The 20,403-nt window shown below is 35.6% G+C and overlaps 1 protein-coding gene across 3 annotated transcripts in view; it reads left to right on the top strand.

The window, feature by feature from the left end:
• The first annotated feature begins 2,038 nt into the window (after window positions 1-2,038).
• Window positions 2,039-20,403, top strand: part of LOC6049235 — a 30,320-nt gene continuing 11,955 nt past the window's right edge. For all 3 annotated transcript variants that reach the window (XM_038264457.1, XM_038264456.1, XM_038264455.1), the window contains exons 1-2: window positions 2,039-2,190; window positions 2,351-2,574. In XM_038264457.1, coding sequence (XP_038120385.1) covers window positions 2,526-2,574 — 49 coding nt within the window. In that variant the 5' untranslated portion in view covers window positions 2,039-2,190; window positions 2,351-2,525. The remainder of the gene's footprint in view (window positions 2,191-2,350; window positions 2,575-20,403) is intronic.

Genomic DNA, 20,403 nt, shown 5'->3' with positions numbered 1-20,403 from the left:
AAGCCGTATCTCACTTAAATGTATGTAAACTATGTCCGGATCCATCATCCGACCCATCGTTGGTTAGGTAATCGAAAGAACTTTCCAACGAGTGCACATAATTAAAGATCTGGCAACCTTGTCTCGAGTTATGACAACTTAAGTTATATCTGTGTACTTATTTTTCTGGACCAAAAAAAATAGCTGAAATATGTGTCCAAACCACTCATATTACTCATTGTTGGTAACAAGTGAGGAAGGCATCAACCACATAGGTGGATTAAGTTAGTTTTTTTCAAAAAGTTGAAATATTGGTCGCAAAAATTTTTCAACTTTATTTTTCAATGTAAAATCAAATTTGCAATTTAAAAATATTAAGTGAAATTTTGATGAAGTGCACCGTTTTCAAGTTAAATCCATTTTTAGGTGACTTTTTTGAAAATAGTCGCAGCTTTTCATTTTTTTTAAATTAGTGCACATGTTTGCCCACCTTATAAAAAATATTTTTGAAAAGCTGAGATAATTCTCTAAACTTTGCGATTTTGAACTTTGTTAATACGACCCTCAGATGCTGAGATATTGCCATGCAAGTGTTTAAAAACAGTAAAATTGATGTTTTCTAAGTCTCACCCAAACAACCCACCATTTTCTAATGTCGATATCTCAACTACTAATGGTTCGATTTGCAATGTTAAAATATGAAACATTCGTAAAATTTTCCGATCTTTTCGAAAAAATTATTAAAAAAAAAATTAAAATCAAGACTAACATTTCAAATGGGCGTATTATTGAATGTTTGGCCCTTTTTAAATGTTAGTCTTGATTTTAAATTTGGCAAACATGAGCACAAATTTAAACAAATGAAAAACTGTGACAATTTTAAAAAAAGTTACTTAAAAATTTATGTAACTTGAAAACGGTGCACTAGCCAGATATTAGCTTCATAACTCTTGTCAAGTACCATCAACAAGATCCAGCCAAAATATGGCCACCCCAGATGTTCCGGATACTGGTTCCCGTGGGACAATTTACCAAAAACACTCAAAATAGTCCATTGATGAAACCATTTAAGTTTGTGATTTAACACTAAAATATTATCTTGACGCTGTCGGGCTATCTTGTTGTACATGCCATTTTGGCATTCCGAGAAAAACGCGATTTAATATTTGACCTTGAATAAACAAAAAAACAGAGCACACAATGTAAACAATAGCAAACACGTTTTGTTTGAATAACCATTCTGTGCATCATCCCGCAGTTTGGTTGAATGTGGTTGTCGGAGTCCCGAGTTATAGTTACAAATGTTTGCGGTCTTGTACTTGTGTCAAACGCGTTCTGACCTGAAATCCCTTTGACCAGTTGTCGCACTTACATCAATTTTCAGAGTGTCTAAAAAAGGCACGACAAGATTGAAACTTGTTTCATATGAAAAGTGACAACATTGCAAAAAGTGTTGGATTTAATTGAACATCTCAGGATTGAAATCGAATTTTGGGAATCTGTTAAAGTAAAAAAGGTGAGGCATTGTTAGCTGTACAAATCTTAAATTATTAATGAATTACTATTTATAAATTTACATTGCTGCAAGTTTTTTAGGCAGATGAACAACAACAAAATCCAATTTTAAGAGCCTCAACATCTTTAAACCACTGTACTGCCCCTCGGCGTACCAACAACTCTCTTCGTGAGTTCGCCGCGATGCCGATTTTTTTTTCTTCTGTTCAATGCTTGTGATGATGCGGTGATACCGAGAACAACAACAAAAAAAACATGAAGAGGAGACGACGAACCCGGTTCGCGCTCGCCCGAGGAAAGGCAAACACAGACCAGCGACGACGACGACGACGAAGGAAGAAAAGCGAACCTTCGGAAGATGATGATCAACGGGCCTCAAAGGCAAAGAACGAAAGAATCCACGAACGAAGATCATTCCGTGAGGGAGGGAGAGCGAGATGGCACGACATTCGGGTTCCCGCAGGTTCGCCGCTGCCGCGTTCCCGCGGGACCAACTCCCTGGCCTTACCTGGAGTCGCGGCCGCACTGAGAGCGCTGCTCGTAGCTGGCGGTCCCGGTCGTCGATCAGTTGTGCAAGATCGCTCGAAGAACTATGTTGGATTTGGTCTAGCTGCTCAGCCGCAGAGTGGGTTTCTTGTCTAACACAACTAGGTTCGGTTCTGGTGTGCAGTTCAGTTCAGAGTGTGATCTGTTAAAGTGAGTTCTGGATTCTCGGGCTGTTTGGCGCCCATCGGTCAAGTGTTTTTTTTTTTTTTTGTTGGACGCCAACCTGAGTGATTTGAACACTGCCGTGGTGTTTGCGGGTGCAGTTTACCTTAATTTTTTTTTTTTCGTTTTTCCCCTTTTAATTTTCTAGTTAATTCTGTGATCTCAGTGCAAGAAGTTAAGTGAAGCTCGAGTTTGTGATATCGGCGTTTCGCGGGATAGTTTCGCGAAGTGACACCCAAAGTGTACAAGTGTGACGGAGCCTAGTTATTCAACGGTAACTAACCGTCGTAGTGACACACAAAGCAGAGAGAAGCGAGACAGAGATGAAGTCGATAATTTTATGCGTCTCGTTTATGCTGGCATGCGTTGCAGGTAGGTGTTTCGTCTTCCGCAGCACACACGCAACAGCGCGTTCTGGGAAGAAACTTCACGAAAAAAAAAATCAAGAAGAAAACCCGTCGACGAATCCTAAGTCAATATTTAATATGGGTTTGGGTACGCGCGGGAAGAAAGGATCTCACTTGGGTTTGGATTTTTTGTTCGAGGTTTGTGTCTTACCTTACAAAAAGACTTTGTAAGTTATCCCTCGTAGTTTAAGAAAAGAAGAAGGATAAAAACATGGGTGTTGTCCTCAACGACGACAACGGCACAACATGATGGTATCATTAGCACCTCGACTTGTTGAGCTAGGTGTGTTGACACAGGAAATTACCAACCCAACGGATTTTGATTTATTTTCCGTATCGTTGAGTTTTTGAAGTGCTTCAACAAGTATTTCCGCCGACAGTGGGGGTATGGCTAGGTAGACCACAATGTTTAATTCATGAAGTCAACTAGCAAATAGTTTTTCATTCTCTGAGAAAAAGATAGCGGGTGATTTGCCAAACCTGAACAACTTTTTAAGAGAAATCAATTGGAAAAAACGAAGCCTGATTTAAATCAAATTATATTATTATAATTTGATTGAATTTTTATGTTTGCCAAATTTTGTTAATTTGAGGAACAAATTTTTGCAATCTTATTTTTGTTGAAATTTAAATTCTAGAGTTCCGAATGACATAAAAATTGTTTTGAAACAATCTTGCAAAATGGTCACATGGTCCATTTGAACAGCAATATTTTTTACCTGTTTCATTCGAGCCAAAAATATTTTTGAACGAAGATTTTTCCGAGTAAATCATTAAGGTCAACTTTCAACAACTCACATGAAATCAGATGTTTTTCTCTAGATTTGATAGCGCATTTTAGAACCTCTTCTATTTACGGTCACTCAACAGTAAAGGTCATCAAATGCATTATTTTTAAAATTAAATTTAAAAACTTTTTCTAGTTTTCAATAAACCATGTAGCCATTTATTTTATTTAATTTGACGTACTGTTTGAAATTTTGTAACTTTGTGTAACAATATGTGACACAAATTTGTAAAGAAGTACGAAAGTGTCGTAATTTTACGACAAATGTAAAGATTACCAGATGTTCAAAGTTTTCAAATTTATTTTAAAATCTCAATTGAAAATTGGTCATTGCAAAAATATTTTTCAGTCCTTCAACTGTGACCAAAACCAAGGGTGGGCGGGGGGAGTATGAGGACGCAAAAATTAAATTGAAATTACAAGCAATTGTTTCAACACTTGAATGAAAAAAGTGTTTTAAAATGCAAAACACAACTGTCCAGATGTTTTGCTAGCTTAGATTTTCAAAATATAAGTTATGACGAAAATTTTTATCAACGCAAAAAAAAACATTTTTCGATATTGTAGATCGGAAATTCGTAAAAATTTTAATTATTTAATAAGATTGTTTGATAAAAAAAACTACTAAAATTTTATACATTAATTATATCGTGTATCAAAATGCTTTTTTTAAGGTGAACAAAAAATTTACGTCTGCTCAAACATTTCAAATGATTTTTGAAATTTGTGAAACATGAACTGTCATCGTCTGATTCAATTAAAATTTATTTGTTCTCCTGCTGAAAAAAAATCAAATTGTCTTGTAAATCGATGCCACTGTGCACTCTTGTACTAAGCTTGCTTATATTCCTAACCAGTTAGCATAAGAGACAGGGACATCGAAATATCTAAACTTTTCTTAAAATGTGAAATATTTCAACATGATAAGAAGACTGTAAAATAAGAAAGCATTGTCGACAGGTAATATTTCACAAATATTCAAAAGAAAATGAGGGCATGGAATATATTTTTGATAAAATATGTCAACTGCACTTTCCCTTCAATTTCAAAAGTTTTGACAAAAAATCAGGGTACAAACAGATTTAAAAAAACATAAAAATTTCAATTAAATCAACAAAAAACAATTCATTTTTTTTTCAGGTCGAAAGTCGGATGATTAAAAATAAATGTAAATTGCCCTTACAAACTATGTTTGATTTAATAGTATTTTGTTTGAAAAAATAAAAGCTAAAAAATATTGCAAAACTTTGTTTTAGCTTTGTAAATAAAAAAATAGGTTTTAAACAAAACAACTATGTACCGCAAAATAATCAAAAATGGTATGCTATTGAAAAAATCAGATGTAAAACAGAATTATTTTAAGGTATAGGGTGACGAGCGGGAATTCCCAGGGAAAAAATCCCCGGAAATCGACCATTTTTGGACCTCTCAATTCCCGGGAAATTTCATACTTATAAATATGGAAGCAAAATTATATAACTTAATCAGAAAATTATTTAGAAAATTCTAAATTGTTTTGAACATTGGATGTTCAATGCTTGATGTTCAAGTTCGAATAAAACAATTCTTCTCTAATCTTCTTATTCAGAAAGTGTAAATTTTAAATGCCAATAATTATAATTGAGAAAACCTAAAAAATGTGGAACCCAAAATTTACCTTCAAATATACTTAGCAGTTACACCCCTGAAATGAAATTTGAAATTTTTTAAATATGATTTTTATTTCTTATTTCTAAGCGGGTAAAGCTTTTTCAAAATAAGTTCAATTTCCATATCCTCTCTCGAGTATAGCAATCCTCATATTTGTTTTATTATAAGTCCCTATGTTAATTTCACTGTACCAAGGTATTTTTTTTTTGTGTCAATAAGTCATTTTGTGTTTCACGTATAATGCAATATTGCATTATATTTTGGAAAAAAAATTCTGGCAACCTTTGTAAAGTTATTGTTCGCCAATTGTGAACATTCGGGATTTCCTAATAACTGTAAATATTTCTTCAATGAATATTTACAGTTGACCTTGAAAAGAAAAAAAAAACAATTTTAAATTGTTGTTTGAGTCGCTATTTATCATATTGCAAAAATCCCGATACTGGGAAATTATATATTTTTCATAAACATATGCTTTTCATAAACATTTAAAAAAAATCATTAGGTAGATATAGTTCCTCTAAATAATGTGGATACTTCAATTAATGTTTCATTGAATTAGTAAGAATCAATTGTAATTAAAAAACTTATTTTTTACTTTTCTTTTAAATTATTTCCACTATTGGCGGATCCCGAGAATTTCCAGGAAATGGCCAAATTCAACTCTCGATTCCCGGAAAATTGAAAACCTCTATTTGTAGGTGATCTGAATAAACAACACAGATGAAATTTGAAATTAAAGAAATTTAGCAACTTTTAATGAAACAAAAAAAAAGTTATAATTGAAATTAAGTTAGCCATAAGCGTCAAAAGTTAAAATTAAACAACTTACAACAATCAAATAAAGTTCATGATATATTTTTTTAAATAATCTAGTTTTCTTTACTTGATAGAAGATTGTTTTGAAATTAGGTTTTTCTAAATTTGTCTTCACGGTTTGTTTATTTTATAACAATTTAAGCTTCTTTGACAACTTGTAATACATGAAATGAAAAAATCTTTGACAGTGAAAATAAGACATTTTCGTCATTCAAAATGACAGGAAAAGTGAAAAAAGAATGGCAAAAACTCGTTTCTGTACGAAACCAAGTCAATAGGAATACGGAGTTTCTTTTATCAACCAAGGTTAAGAACAATAAGAATGCTTTCGTTAAACCAGCTGGAAATACTGCAGTGCTGGAAAATTAATTGCTAGTTTTTTCAAGCAAATAATGTGTACTTATCACTACAATGAAAAATATTAAGCTAAACAGATGTGTAATACACCTTAATCAAAACACATAATATGTGATTGAAAAAAATGGTAACATGATAATTTTATAAATAGAATTTGCTTATTTTCAAATTCATTCAATTATAATTGCAACAAAATTGATCTTAATCAACGTAATCCTACCCAAGTGTTTGAAAGCCATAGACATTACTCGATTCGTGGAAAAATCCCATGGTGGAAAATTTCTCATCATCTGGCTGACACCCCCACAATTTAATCCTGCACCGGATGGCACACATACACACACACACACCCTCACGCGAGTGGGATGAAATTGTATTGACACCTTTATTGCCACCCACGACGACGATGCATGTTTAAAAAACCACATCGCTTCGTGCTAATATTGAAAACCATTTAGGTTGGCATTTCACTCAACCTGAGAAATATCAAGGATAATTGAATTATAATGAAATAAGGTACCATTACGAGATGTCTAAAATATAATTTTTTTCTTTATGTTGAAATACAATTGCTTTTATTCAATTAAATTTAGCTTAAAAATTCTCATGAAAAATTCTGTTACCCTTTTTTTCAACTGTGCCCCCGTTGTTCGGTTGTCAAGAAAGCAATTTTTCGCTCACTTCCTGTCCTGAAAAGAATCTTTCGCTTCGCAATCTCGCACCCTGCGTCAGATCTGATCGTGATGATACCAAAGTTGCAACAAAAAACGAGCCCCACTGCTGCCTGAGAATGGGAATAAAACGTTAAAAATGAGGTGAGAAGAGAAGCAAAAAAGAAACTAAAGCGCAGAGAATGAATTTTCCACGAAACAAATTCCACTTTGGAAGCTGATTTTTTTATTCGCATCTTTTTCCAAACACCTCATCTCATTCAACACAAACAATACACCGCTGTGCGGGTCTATTTTGCGTGTCGAGACAAGACAAAACAAGATGGAACCGCGATGGCGGACGGAAATTAAATTTATGCTTTTCACAGCCGTCGTTGAATTCCCCAGGACGGAACGCGAAGGAAGGTGTGGCGAAAGCTGGAACCTTGGCGACCAACATCCGGCGGGGAGTCCTGGGGATGAGCGGAATCTTGGAATGTGGAATTTCGGATGAAATTAATTTCATTTGAATCCGGTTCTGGCTTTAAATTGGACAGCTTCATTACTTCAATTTGGAGAAGAAATGAGGGTCTAATGTAGGATTAGTTTTTTTTCTGCCGAATCTAGATTAAAAAACGTTCTTGGATGGATATTTGACCCATTAAAAAAGAATCCTTCGATTTTTTAGTTTTTAACTCGCTTGGGTAGTCTTTTTCACCATATTTGTATGAAAAATCGTCTAATTTTTTATAGAAATTAGAAAATTGGGCGTCTCTATTTGCAAAAGAACGAGATTTGTACATATTTTCCACTGTCAGAAGAGGGAAAAGCATGGTCCAATTTTATTCCGGATTCCGTTCAGGGCTTGCTCATTTTTAATTCTTTTGTGCGATTTTTATGTGCTTGGGTGAGTGGTTATTGTGGATTAGTGGAGGGATTTTATCAAATGATTATTAATTTTCATTATTAAATTTAATTGATTATAAAACATCACTACATTCTACACTATACACACATCTTACAAAACACATAAAAAACTGTAAACGGGAGCGTTTGGTACGGTATGTCCATGCATCCTTCCTTTCCTGTAGATTCTGTGAAATGTGATCCGTTCTCAGACTCCTCTATGCGGTAAACACAACGCAGTAGGGCTGGCCGCTTTAATTTTTCCGAGTGTTCTCAAATGTAGTGCGATGGTATATTGACAAGAAAAGTGATTGGGCATTATCTAGTCACCCCGAGCAGGGGTAAATAACACGGGAATACCAAATTTTGGTACTACTTGTGCAAATACCAGCGACCAAAATGTGCCCTTGGTTGCCCAGTAATAGATGGTAAAATACCATGAAATCATACCAAAGTCTTGTATGTGAAAGGGCACAACAATACCAAACCATGTTATTCCAAGGGTACAATAATAACTCAGAATTTCACCATTTCAATTCCAAGTTTAGTTCTTCTGGATTTTTGAACATTGCTTGAATACCAAAACTTGGTATTGCCATAGTTTTAATTTTAGGTATTCCCGCGCCCTTGGAAAATCAGATTTTGATATTCCAATGTTCTTCCACAAACATGATTTTGGTATGATTTCATGGTATTTTGGTCACATTTTGGTCGCTGGTATTTGCACAAGTAATACCAAAATTTGGTATTTTCATACCATTTTTAGTGCAGCAGTTGCAGTTAGTGAAAAAGCGGAAATGATCCATATGCAACAGCCAAATCTACACACCTGATGATTCCATGTTGTTCTTAGTGATATTCTTCACCACATCGAATGCAATTGTCAAGTTCTTGAAGATTCTGAAAAATAACAAGATTGAAAAATAAGTGTCATTAAAATGAAATTGGATTGAAATTCAGCAAAATTCAATAATGTCTCTATAAACTCGTTTTTCAAAGTATTTGGTTATCCCGACTTAGAGAAATTTAAACGTTTTAAAAAAAAAATCTTAGTGGGTAATTGAAAATCAGCTTTAACATTTTTTGGTTTGTAGTCATTTCAGCGCAAAATTAATTGTCTCGTCAAAATTTATAAAAAAAAATCCCATAGTTTCAGAGGAATTTGATGAAACCTTTCAATACCAAAATAATACCAAAATGTGCCATCCTGACTTAGAAAATTTTCCACAATTTCATGTTAGAGCAATTCCAGCTCAAATCAGGAATTTTTCTGGTACTTTTGTACCCGACCCTCTCCGATTTCAATGAAACTTTGTAGACATGTTATCCTAGGCCTATATAAGCCATTTTTGTGTATATGGAGCCAAAAGTACTCGAAAATAACATTTGAGAAGGGCGTAAGGGTTTTAAATATTTTTGTATTTTGTATTGTGGGTCTCGTGGCGCAGGGGTAGCGGCTTCGGCTGCCGATCCCGATGATGCTATGAGACGCGGGTTCGATTCCCGCCTTATCCACTGAGCTTCTATCGGATGGTGAAGTAAAACGTCGGTCCCGGTTTCTCCTGTCTCGTCAGAGGCGCTGGAGCAGAAATCCCACGTTAGAGGAAGGCCATGCCCCGGGGGGCGTAGTGCCAATAGTTTCGTTGTATTTTGTAATTTTTTTGTTTTTAAAAAGTGGTCTAAACGTCAAAATTTTTAAAAACTGGTAATGGCAATTGATTCTCCAGACAATTTTACATAAAAGTCTCCATATTGACCATGGTCCTGTGTCCAATCCTTGGGAAGATACAGCGGATACAGAGGGTACACAGAAAAAAAAATTATGGTAATATTCATCAGGAAATGGTGACAGATTTTGTGGCAAAATAAATGATAAATTTTACCCCAGAAAATGATGAATTTTCATCAGTTTTTGATGAATATTCATCGATTCACATTTTTACACATTTTTTATGTAATATTACACAAATAAAGAGGTAATATTCAACCTACCAAATTTTCAACATTCCAAAATTAAACTTTTTTTCTGTGTATATCAAAAATGTTTAAAATCAAGTTTGAAATTTCCGGTTTTCAATGAAAGCATTCGCTTTGAGATATCATTTTAGCGCAAAATCAATTATTTTGTCAAAATGAGTCAACATTTTCCCATAGTTTCAGAGGAATTTGATAAAGTACTGTAATACCAAAAGAATACCAAAATGTGGTGTTCGACCATTGACAAATCCTGCAATTTTGCAATATCAAAACAATACCTTAATTTGGTATGACACCACATTTTGCTCTTGCATAATCCTTAAGACAATTTTTAAAGGGTTTAGGAATACAAAAATTTGGTATTGATACCAGCGAAAGGTATTATTCCGCATTTCCCTTGTTATTTACTCATGCTTTGAAGTTTTTTTTCTGAATGTTCAGCAAATATTCCATAAGTTTGACCCGTAAAATCTTTATAAAGGCTTGATAATTGCTTGAACATGTGAAATTGAAAAAAATAGAATTTGGGGTAAAAAGAGCATTATTTAGATCACTCCTGGATTTTAGAAAATTCCCATGAATCTAACTACATTCAAAACATAATAAATATTCACAGGGTAATTGTTTAACAAACTTTGCTAAACCTTCCAATAGCAAAAAAAAAAAAAACAACGCACGAATAAGTATTAGATAATTTTTTTTTTAAATATTGAAAATTGTCGTTATGCAATTCTCTACGATATCGCAATAGTAGTTTATGCAACAAGTTGTAAAAAGAGGATTTTTTCAGCACGAGTCGTACATTTAACCAACGAGGTTCACCGAGTTGGATAAATACGAAGAGTGCTGAAAAAATTAAGTTTTGCAACGAGTTTCATGCAACATTTTTTTGCAATTACGAAAAACACCCATTGAGTGAAATTTGAAGTCAAATTTTCATGTATTTTGTCAATAAATCGTTTAAATCAATTTTTTTTTTGAAAAGTGTTACTTTTCGAAACAAGAGCTGAAAAGTTCAACTTTTCAACACCCATTTCAGTGCTGAAAAGTAGAACTTTTCAGCATTTATTTTGAAAAGTGTTGCTATTCAATTCAGTTATTTTTGGTACATAAAAGTAGACTATTTCGCCGTTCAAGAGTGATAGGAAAAGCAAGTAGTTTCACGACGGAATTTCAAAAATCAACTTTCCATAGTTTGGATGAAACTTTTTCCATCAATTCCTATCTGTCAACTATTTATCACAAATATTGGATTTTGCCAAACTTTAGTCCCTTCCATTCTTATTTTTTTATGTTTCAGAAGGCAACAGTGCCAACTTTTAGTCTGTAGTCCTCTGATGACAGAAGTATTTTTTTTCTAAAATATTGATAACCGACAGATGCCCCCTTATCTCCCCGAAAAAAAATACGAAAAATATTTTGGAATGTAATTAAATTTGGAATGAAAATAATACAAAGAAGAAAATATTGTCCAAAATTTTCTCTAAAAGTATTTGTAACTTTTTGCGAAATTACATACTTTTCCTTTCATTCTCGAATAACGAAATGGCCCACTTTTCTTCACAAAAACAAAAAAAAAACAGCATCGAAAAATAATACCTTCAAAGGGTTCTATAAAATAGTTCATTTCAGCAGTTGTTGTAAACATTAATACTTTTCAATGTAATTTTGCATTAAAGTTTTAAGATTTGAAACTTGAAAACTTGATTTTTTCAGCTTATCGTATTTATCCTACTTGATAATCCCCGTTGGACTTGAGCTGAAAAATCTTCTTTTTGCATTCTTCTTTAAAACATTGGAATTCACTTGAAAAATTTTCAGCAATATTATTTCCAACAACAATAAAAAAAATATGTTGCCCATTTGTAACAATCACAGCTTAGCTTCCGGTGCCTATCAATAGATTTACGAGTTCTGTGTAATTCAAGCAGGAGGACGGACGGACTTCGTCGTCGGAATGTCAATCGTGTTTCGCATCCGACAGACGGCATATCCAATTGGAATTAATTTCCTCCGAGCCAGCCAGCCAGACCCGAGACCGAGAAGCACCGTCACCGGCTGGCTCCCGAACCGATAGAGTGACAGTTTTCCCCTCCCCGACCGGAAACCATTCCCAAGTGCCGAGTGCTGGAAATAAAATGTTTTGGCCATCACAAGTCCTCGACTTAATTGCTCCGTCACTCAAATCGAGAATCTTTCCCGGCTAAAACCGGGCAACGGTTCTTTTCGCATTCCATCTGGGCGAACTAATTAGTGGTCGATTTAGGGGAGGGTGGGGGGGCGTTGGACGGCATTTGGCAGAAGTTGACTGAGGATTGCTGGGCAAGAATTAATCACAAGTGAGATTTTCCTAGGTCATTTGATTGTGTTAGATTCCAAACCTAAAAAATCATACGTTTTTTTATGATAATAGGTAAATATTTTTTTAAGATCGATGTTTTTTTTTCTGGAAAATATTTAAAGACAAGAGGATAACTGTTTTGTTTTTTCAATCAGCGATGAGGTAATCAGCTCCACAATTTCTTGAAGGACATTTCTAATGAAATTGTTGCGAAAGAAAGCTTTCACCTCTTTTCACCCAGTCTCCCCTAACGTACCACAGTGATTCATAAGCCGTTTCTTCACTACTTTTATTCATTCTTGGCTAAGCTGTGTTGGTCGATAGAACTGACGTTTCTTTCCTAGCTGATTCCTTATCCGTTGATGTACTGCTTCAGTTTAATCACCTCACACTAGAACTGTGAACGGCGCACTTCATTCATTCAGCTGGTCATTGAACGGAGTGCGATTATATCGGGGTATTAGAAAATTGCCAGACTTATTTCATGCATCATGATGTTGGGGATTTTCTTTAAATTCAACCTTTTTAATTTTTGTAATGTTGAGAACATTAGTATTCATAGAGACCCTTTTTAAATATCTTAAAATCTTCATATCTTTATGTTTAAAAAATTGTGTTTTTTGCCTGCTTTTTAAAGTAAAATTCATAAAAGTTAGTAAAACCAGTCATAAAGATAGATCAAATCAAGAATAAGAAAGAAAATATAGTATTAAATTTTGAAGAAATTGAAACCAAAATGATTAAACAAATTTGTTTGGTAATTTTATTCATTCAAGCATGGGAGACGAGATTGGGTTGAGTAAAGTTTGTGTCACATCGTGTACCGTAATTGTACTCATTATTTATGGATTGTGAAGCGGTTCTTTATTCCTGGTAAAAATCATACTTTAGTTCTGACCAGCTCAAAGCCGTAGCATTCCATAATTACGAAAATGTTTTCCCCACTTTTGAATGGCGAAACCGTTGCTGGCGTATGAAATATCGATTCCAAAGTTTGATGGAACTTTATTAATTATCCATTCTTTGAGCCCAGGACAAAGACACCGGCGGCCGGCGTGAATCATTCGATTTCACGTCGAACTTTTATGGGGATGACCTGGAAGCGGATGAATGTTTGCGTCCAACTTTGGGAGGCAATTAAAAATTATTCATTTTTTACTGTTTCTCAATGAACGAGGGGATTTTTTTTAAATAATGCGTTATTTTCTGTAAATAAAATATTATTTCACCACAATTTATCATTCCAAAGAGCAGATCATCGCCGTCGTGCTTACTTGTCGTACGTGCATTTTGGGCCAAATTGAGTTAAGAACGCCATTATGTGCATCTCACAATGCCACATATTTTGACCTTCACAGATCCCCAAAATCCGATTTCAATCCTAAGACATTCAATCAAAACCAAAAAAAAGCTCTGAAATTTTTTGTCACTCTTTATATAAAAGTAGTTTCAATCTTGTCACTCCCTGAAAATTGATGAAATTGCGACAAAAGGTCAAAGGGATTTCAGGTCAGGATGCGTTTGACGCACTCTCAAGCTAGACTACCGTAAACATTTGTAATTAGAACTCGGGACTCCAGTAACCAACTTCAACCAAACTTCGGGGCAACAAACATAATGGTCAGCCAAACAAAACGTGTTTGTTATTGTTTACATTCGGTCTTTTCGTTTTGTTTATTCAAGGTCAAACATTAAAACGCGTTTTTCTCGGAACGTCTACATGGCGGGTGCGACATGACAGCACGACGACGTCAAGATATCGTTTATCGTAGAATATTTTTAAAAACTAACTTAATCCACCTATGCCTTCCTCACTCTTTTCCAACAATGGGTGATATGTGATACGATGGGTTTGAACACTAATTTCGTCTAATTTCGTTATGTTCCGGAATACAAAAAACACACATCCCGGGCAGACGGTAATAACAAAATTCATGCCATTTCAATAACAAATACTGTTAAAATAACAAAAAATGTTATGGAATATTCTTGCAAAATCCATTTTTGCATAAGAGCCTAATAACAGTTTATGATATCATAACCGAATTTGTTATTGGTTTGATATTGGTTGAAAGTCAAAACAACTTGGGAATAACATTTTTTGTTATGGAAGAGTAACTCCAACTGTTATTGGGATGATCGGATTAGTTGTTAAAATAACAAAAAAGAATAACAAAGATTTGTTCGAAGAATAACGCAAAATGTTATTAGTCTGTTATTACAAGAACAATCCAATAACAAAAAAATCATAACGGCGAAAAACAAATCTTGTTATAAATAACATAAAATGTTATTGGCCTAGTATTTTCAAATAACAAAAAATGTTATTCCCACGTTATTTCCGTCTGCTCGGGATATCACTCAAGGGCTCATAAGTGGCATCTTAAGTGGTCATAGCTTGAGACAGGGTTGCCAGATTTCAATGTTTTAGACTCGTTGGAAAGGTCTTTCGATTACCTTACCATCAGTTGGTCGGATGATGGATCCGGACATTGTTTACATACATTTAAGTGATATCCGGCTACAAAAAAAGTACATAAATATCACTTAACTGGTTATAACTCGAGACAGGGTCGGATGATGGTTTCGGACATTGTTTACATACATTTAAGTGGGATCCGGCTACAAAAAAGTACATAAATATCACTTAAGTGGTTATAACTCGAGACAGGAGTGCCAGATTATTCATGTTTTGGACTCGTTGGAAAGGTCTTTCAATTATCTAACTAACGATGTATAACATGATGATGTTTAGATCAGTGCACTGCCATTTATTCAACTTTCGAAAATATGTGAAAACACATTTTTATACATAACTTTTGAACTGCTTATCAAAACTTCAACCAATTCAATAGCACCGTATGGGGCCCTAAACCAAGTCGAATGCGACTGGTTTGGTCAAAATCGGTGCAGCCAGTGCTGAGAAAACTGAGTGACATTATTGGTCACATACACACACACATACATCCCTAGTAACATTTTTAAACTTACAGGTTTTATCATGGTTCTGAAAACCCTGATACGGCCTAAATAGGCTTTTATGGCCTACTTAAAACCTAAAATGTTACTTGGGATACACACCCACACACATACACACAGACATTTGTTCAGTTTTCGACTCTGAGTCGATATGTATTAGCCCGGGTAAAAAAAATAAAATTGCTCAAATCAAAAAGTATATAAAGATTGCCCAAAAGAGTACTCAAAATGGAGCCTCCAGCCCAAATTTCAGCCCATTTGGTTGAAAATTGGCTTACCTTGAGCAGAAACAAGTTTAAATGGGAATTAACCCGTAAAACTTGAGCAATTGGGTATATTGCTCTATACAAGTCTGTCGTTGAAATTTAACCACTTTTGCATACCATGGGGTCCAAGGGGATGGTCTGGGAAACAATTCCTCTGAAGGGTGCAAGATGATCCGAGGCCTCTAATCTTGCCTAGAAGCAGATTCATTCTGGCGTCGCCGAAATTCTCATGGTCCCAGCAAAATGTACAAGGATAAATCAAAGCACACTAAGAAGGCTGCCTCGATCAGAGGACGCCACATGCCAATCAGCCACCACGTGACAGGAGGGTATGTGGAAATTGGAGTTTAAAATGATATTAAACGTTTATAACGTGTTTTTGCACAAATATCGTACTAAATTAAATATTATAGCATTGACAGAACCACTTTTAAAGCCAAAATTGGAGAAACCCTCCTGTCACGTGGTGGCTGATTGACATGTGGCGTCCTCTGATCGAGGCAGCTTTCTTAGTGTGCTTTGATTTATCCCTGTACATTTTGCTGGGACCATGAGAATTTCGGCGACGCCGGAATGAATCTGCTTCTAGGCAAGATTAGAGGCCTCGGATCATCTTGCATCCTTGTCTGCCTGTGTGGATCAATCGGACCGCGCACTGGACTCACAATCCAGAGGTCGCCGGTTCGAATCCCGAGGCGGACGCAAAAATGCTAAGTGTAAATATAGGTATTCGGTGCCCTCTCCCCGTGCCCATACCTTCACACTTAGCAGACCCGGGAGGCGGAGTCTTGTCGCTAAAAGAACGATACACGCCTGTGGATCCGTTGACGAAACCGCAAGGTTTAAGAGGGCCACACATTATAAGGTGTTACGTCGATTCCGTTCTAGGCAAGATTAGAGGCCTCGGATCATCTTGCACCCTTCAGAGGAATTGTTTCCCAGACCATCCCCTTGGACCCCATGGTATGCAAAAGTCGTTAAATTTCAACGACAGACTTGTATAGAGCAATGTACCCAATTGCTCAAGTTTTACGGGTTAATTCCCATTTAAACTTGTTTCTGCTCAAGGCAAGCCAATTTTCAACCAAATGGGCTGAAATTTGGGCTGGAGGCGCCATTTTGAGTACTCTTTCGGGCAATCTCATATACTTTTTGATTTGAGCAATTTTTTTTTTTTACCCGGACTAATATGTATACATCAAGGTGGGTTTTCGAGCTTTAAATAAAAAGTTCAATTTTAGAGCAGGATTATAGCCTTACCTCAGTGAGGAAGACAAAATACACAAAAATAGTTTTAAAAATTTTGCCATTTTTTGCTACTCGACTGTAAAATTTGTTGAGACATTTTATTTTATTTCATCTTATGTACTCTTCGAATTTGCAATAAAAACAGAAGGGTCAGTTTTGCATTTAGAAAACAATTTCATTTTAAAATTTCTTGTTTTTCTAGCTTTGTAGGGTTTTTATTAAACAATTTTTAACAAAGTTGTAGAGCTATAATTGCATTTTTTTTATTATGTATTTTGATGTTTACTTCGGGAGCCACTGTAATTCTAAGAAATCGCTACATAGGTTATCCTTGTGGCACGGGATTGAAACTCGTCTGAAAAACCTGTATCATTTTTTATTCGAAACAGTGGCGCCACGTGGTGGTAGCTGCCCTGTTTATTACACTGTGAAATTATCCATGGCTAATCCAAGGAACCAGAAGGTGACAACAAAAATCTCCGTTCAAAAGGGGTGTTGTTAAAAAAACCCGATTTAATCCCACCTGGGGTGAGATAGAGCCTTTCTTACTAAAGAATATAACAATGATAGAACTTCTTTCAATTCATAACATCGACTTTGTTTATTTATAACGTCAGCACAAAAAAATATGACGAAAGCAAAGTATTATAAATGATATGTTTTCCAAAAGAAATAAATAACGCAATTTTCACCAAAAGAATATGTTTAACCGTACATATAAAGAATGTGACATTTTCAGAAAACGTTATTTGAGTTGTCTCCTACAAAACCCTTCAAACAGGATCAAGTTTCATTGAAAAGACTGAGAAATTGCAAAGTCCATAAAAAATCAATTTTGACCTAATTTCACCCCTACTGCTGGTTTATTTTTTGATGATTTGGCAATAAATAGCCACTCCAGCCACAATAAATTTAATTATCGCAGCGATCAAAAAATATTTACTTCTAACTCAGACCGGACCCTGATATACCATTACACCGGTCATTGTATGCTAGCGATGCATAAAACGAACAGCGACCCAGAAACGTAGCAACATCTAGAAAGAGGAAAGAATCATCAAAACGGAACAAGTTATAGAGCAATGCAATGTTTCTCTTGGGCCCTGCTGAGGGCACCAAATTGCACCCTGTTCAATCAACTTATGAAATCACGAAAAAATGGAATCTACTTTTAAGCGATTTTAGGAGCAAACGGGAAACAAATTGATTGTAGCAGGATGAATATCCTATGTCATGTTGAACGAAACATCGGTAGACAAGCTACTACAAACGAGTATAAGTCGAGCAAAACATATATGCGCCAGCATTCTCGCGCCAGTATTCGAAGCTCAACTTGACAACTTGTCGACTTGGCGACGAAGCGTCAAAAATCGATGCAGTGTGATTTTTTGGCGATTTTTCCGATTAAAATTCATGCTGAATCGACATATTTACGAAGATGGAAATGACGTCCTGGCTTAAAGTAAAACCTATACCTTTCTTTAGTAAGAAAGGCAAAAAGTAAATCGTTCTAAAAATTGATCCGGATTGCCGATAGATGTCAAATTTGTTTCAGATACACACTCATGGTCTGTACTATGAATGTAGAAAGAAATTTCGAATAAAATTAGAAACGAAAAATGTTGGCAAAGGTCACCAGGTGGGCTTTTACCTTTTTTTAGGGATTTTTTTGTTTATGGTAGGTTAATCAAACGGCTCTAACTCGAGAACCAAATTATGAATCGGGATGAAAATTTGGGAGGTTGTAGAGCTCGAAAAATGAATTTTTTGAGATAAATAAAAGAAATGAAAATGACAAATTTTGACCATATTTTCATTTGAAAACTGTGTATTTTCTGGAAAAGTCTGGCCACATCCGAAAACAGATGGATATTTCGAAATTTGCGCGGCAACTCGCCCAGGTTCAGCACACTAGCTTTCATCTGCACTTAGAAGAATCGAAATCGGATTTATGGGAGCTGAGAACGGCGCGACACAAAATTTTGCAAAATTTTACCACATACGAACATCACTCGACCTCCACGAAATTTATTTTCTCAAAATTCGAGGGTTTGAGATAGACGAGTTCTGTCAAGGTGAATCGATAGAGCGTCAAAAATCGATGCAGTGTGATTTTTTGGCGATTTTTCCGATTAAAATTCATGCTGAATCGACATATTTACGAAGATGGAAATGACGTCCTGGCTTAAAGTAAAACCTATACCTTTCTTTAGTAAGAAAGGCAAAAATGTTATTTTTAACAAATTTTCGAACAAATCAGCTATGAATTACAAGTTTGACAGTCGAACTACACTTAAAAGTTGGTTTTGTTATTTGATTTTGCAAAACCGCACATTTTTTAACAAATTTGCCAAAAATATTCGTAATCACCTTTTGCCCCTTGGTGGCGCTTTGTGTAAGTATGTGTATGGTCGATGTTTGCGGACGTGCACGCAGAATACAGAACAGTGAGAGCTAGCGATAATGGCTCACTTTCTTCTGATACAAGTCGCCATATTGAAATTGCTTGAAGATTCATACCCGTGCTTGTGGCCTTGTTGGTTATCAGATCAAATCAAATCAAATCATTTTGATGTTTACTTCGAGATCCAAAGATATTTCTATCAGTTTCTATTGAATTATGGGAAAATTAAATAAAAAGAGATAATATTCAACCAACCAAAGTTATTTTTTTGCTGTTTAAAAAAAATAAAACAAAAAAAAATTGATTGCAATTTTAAACCCTCTAAGAGTTAGTGCCATGTTCCGTGCTATTCATGGTGCTGCAACCACACTGCGGTTTGCGCTCATCCCCGGACTGTTGACTCAGCTGATGATGAACTTTGGCACAGTCTGACAGACTTCTGCTGCTGCTGCGGCTGCGTTGAATGGACCACAACAGGTGCCCCGTTTGCCCCGTTATTATACAATAACCTGGTTTGTCGGTCGGAGAATCGTTGCAAATGAAGCGTGGTGAAGCGAGCCCTGGCCCAACGGACAAAGTCTTCATCAAGCGAAACGAACCTTCTTGGTTTTGGGAAGACTTTTTTCTCTCGTAACGAGCATATTTTTTGGGGTTTTCAGCAGAACCGCACAGAAGCTAACGAAGCATTGGAGATCGGTTGGAACAGGGAAAATTTTGCAATAGGGTTAACAGCTGTTGCTCAACATGAAATTTGTAGTTTTTTTCGACATGAAAAAAGCAACCAATTTTAACTCGTTAAAAAAATTTAACTCAGCTGATAAAGAGTCAACAAGTTAAACCAATTAACTGCGAACCCAAAAGCTCTCCATTTCAATAAGATTCATCTGCGGTTGAAATTAATCCGATTCCAACAGACAACACAACACAACACTTTGCTTCGTTACCCAACGCTGCTGATTGCAATCTGCCACCAAGAACACAGATTTTCGGAGGATCATGATTCATAACCATCCGCCGGCTGCGTCTGGCGCCGTTGGATTTCTCCAATTACGGAGCATTCCCCGTATTTGAGGAACACGAAACAGCTGTGACTCGGCAGAAATTGGGCGTTCTTGAGTGGGGGGGTTGGCCAGGTAAGCAGGCAAACCGCGTTGAAAAGCTCGTTTCAATCCAAGCGATTAAGGACTCAATTAGCGGGGATCACTCTTTGGGAAAGGACTGTTGAATTGAAACTGGAGAAAGTCGTCATTAGGTGGATGCTGAAGATCTGGAACGGTAATTTGAAAAATGATAAAAATTTAATTAAAAAAATAATCTTATAAATAAAACAGAAATAATGTTGGCGTAAAAGGTTAAGCCAGAGAAGATCAACTCCTTCCAAGAAAAGAAAAAAAAACGCTCAATTACCGT

The sequence above is a fragment of the Culex quinquefasciatus genome, chromosome 3 (genome assembly GCF_015732765.1).
Source record: "Culex quinquefasciatus strain JHB chromosome 3, VPISU_Cqui_1.0_pri_paternal, whole genome shotgun sequence".
In the NCBI taxonomy this organism is placed as follows: domain Eukaryota; kingdom Metazoa; phylum Arthropoda; class Insecta; order Diptera; family Culicidae; genus Culex; species Culex quinquefasciatus.
This window is presented reverse-complemented; position numbering and strand designations above follow the sequence as displayed.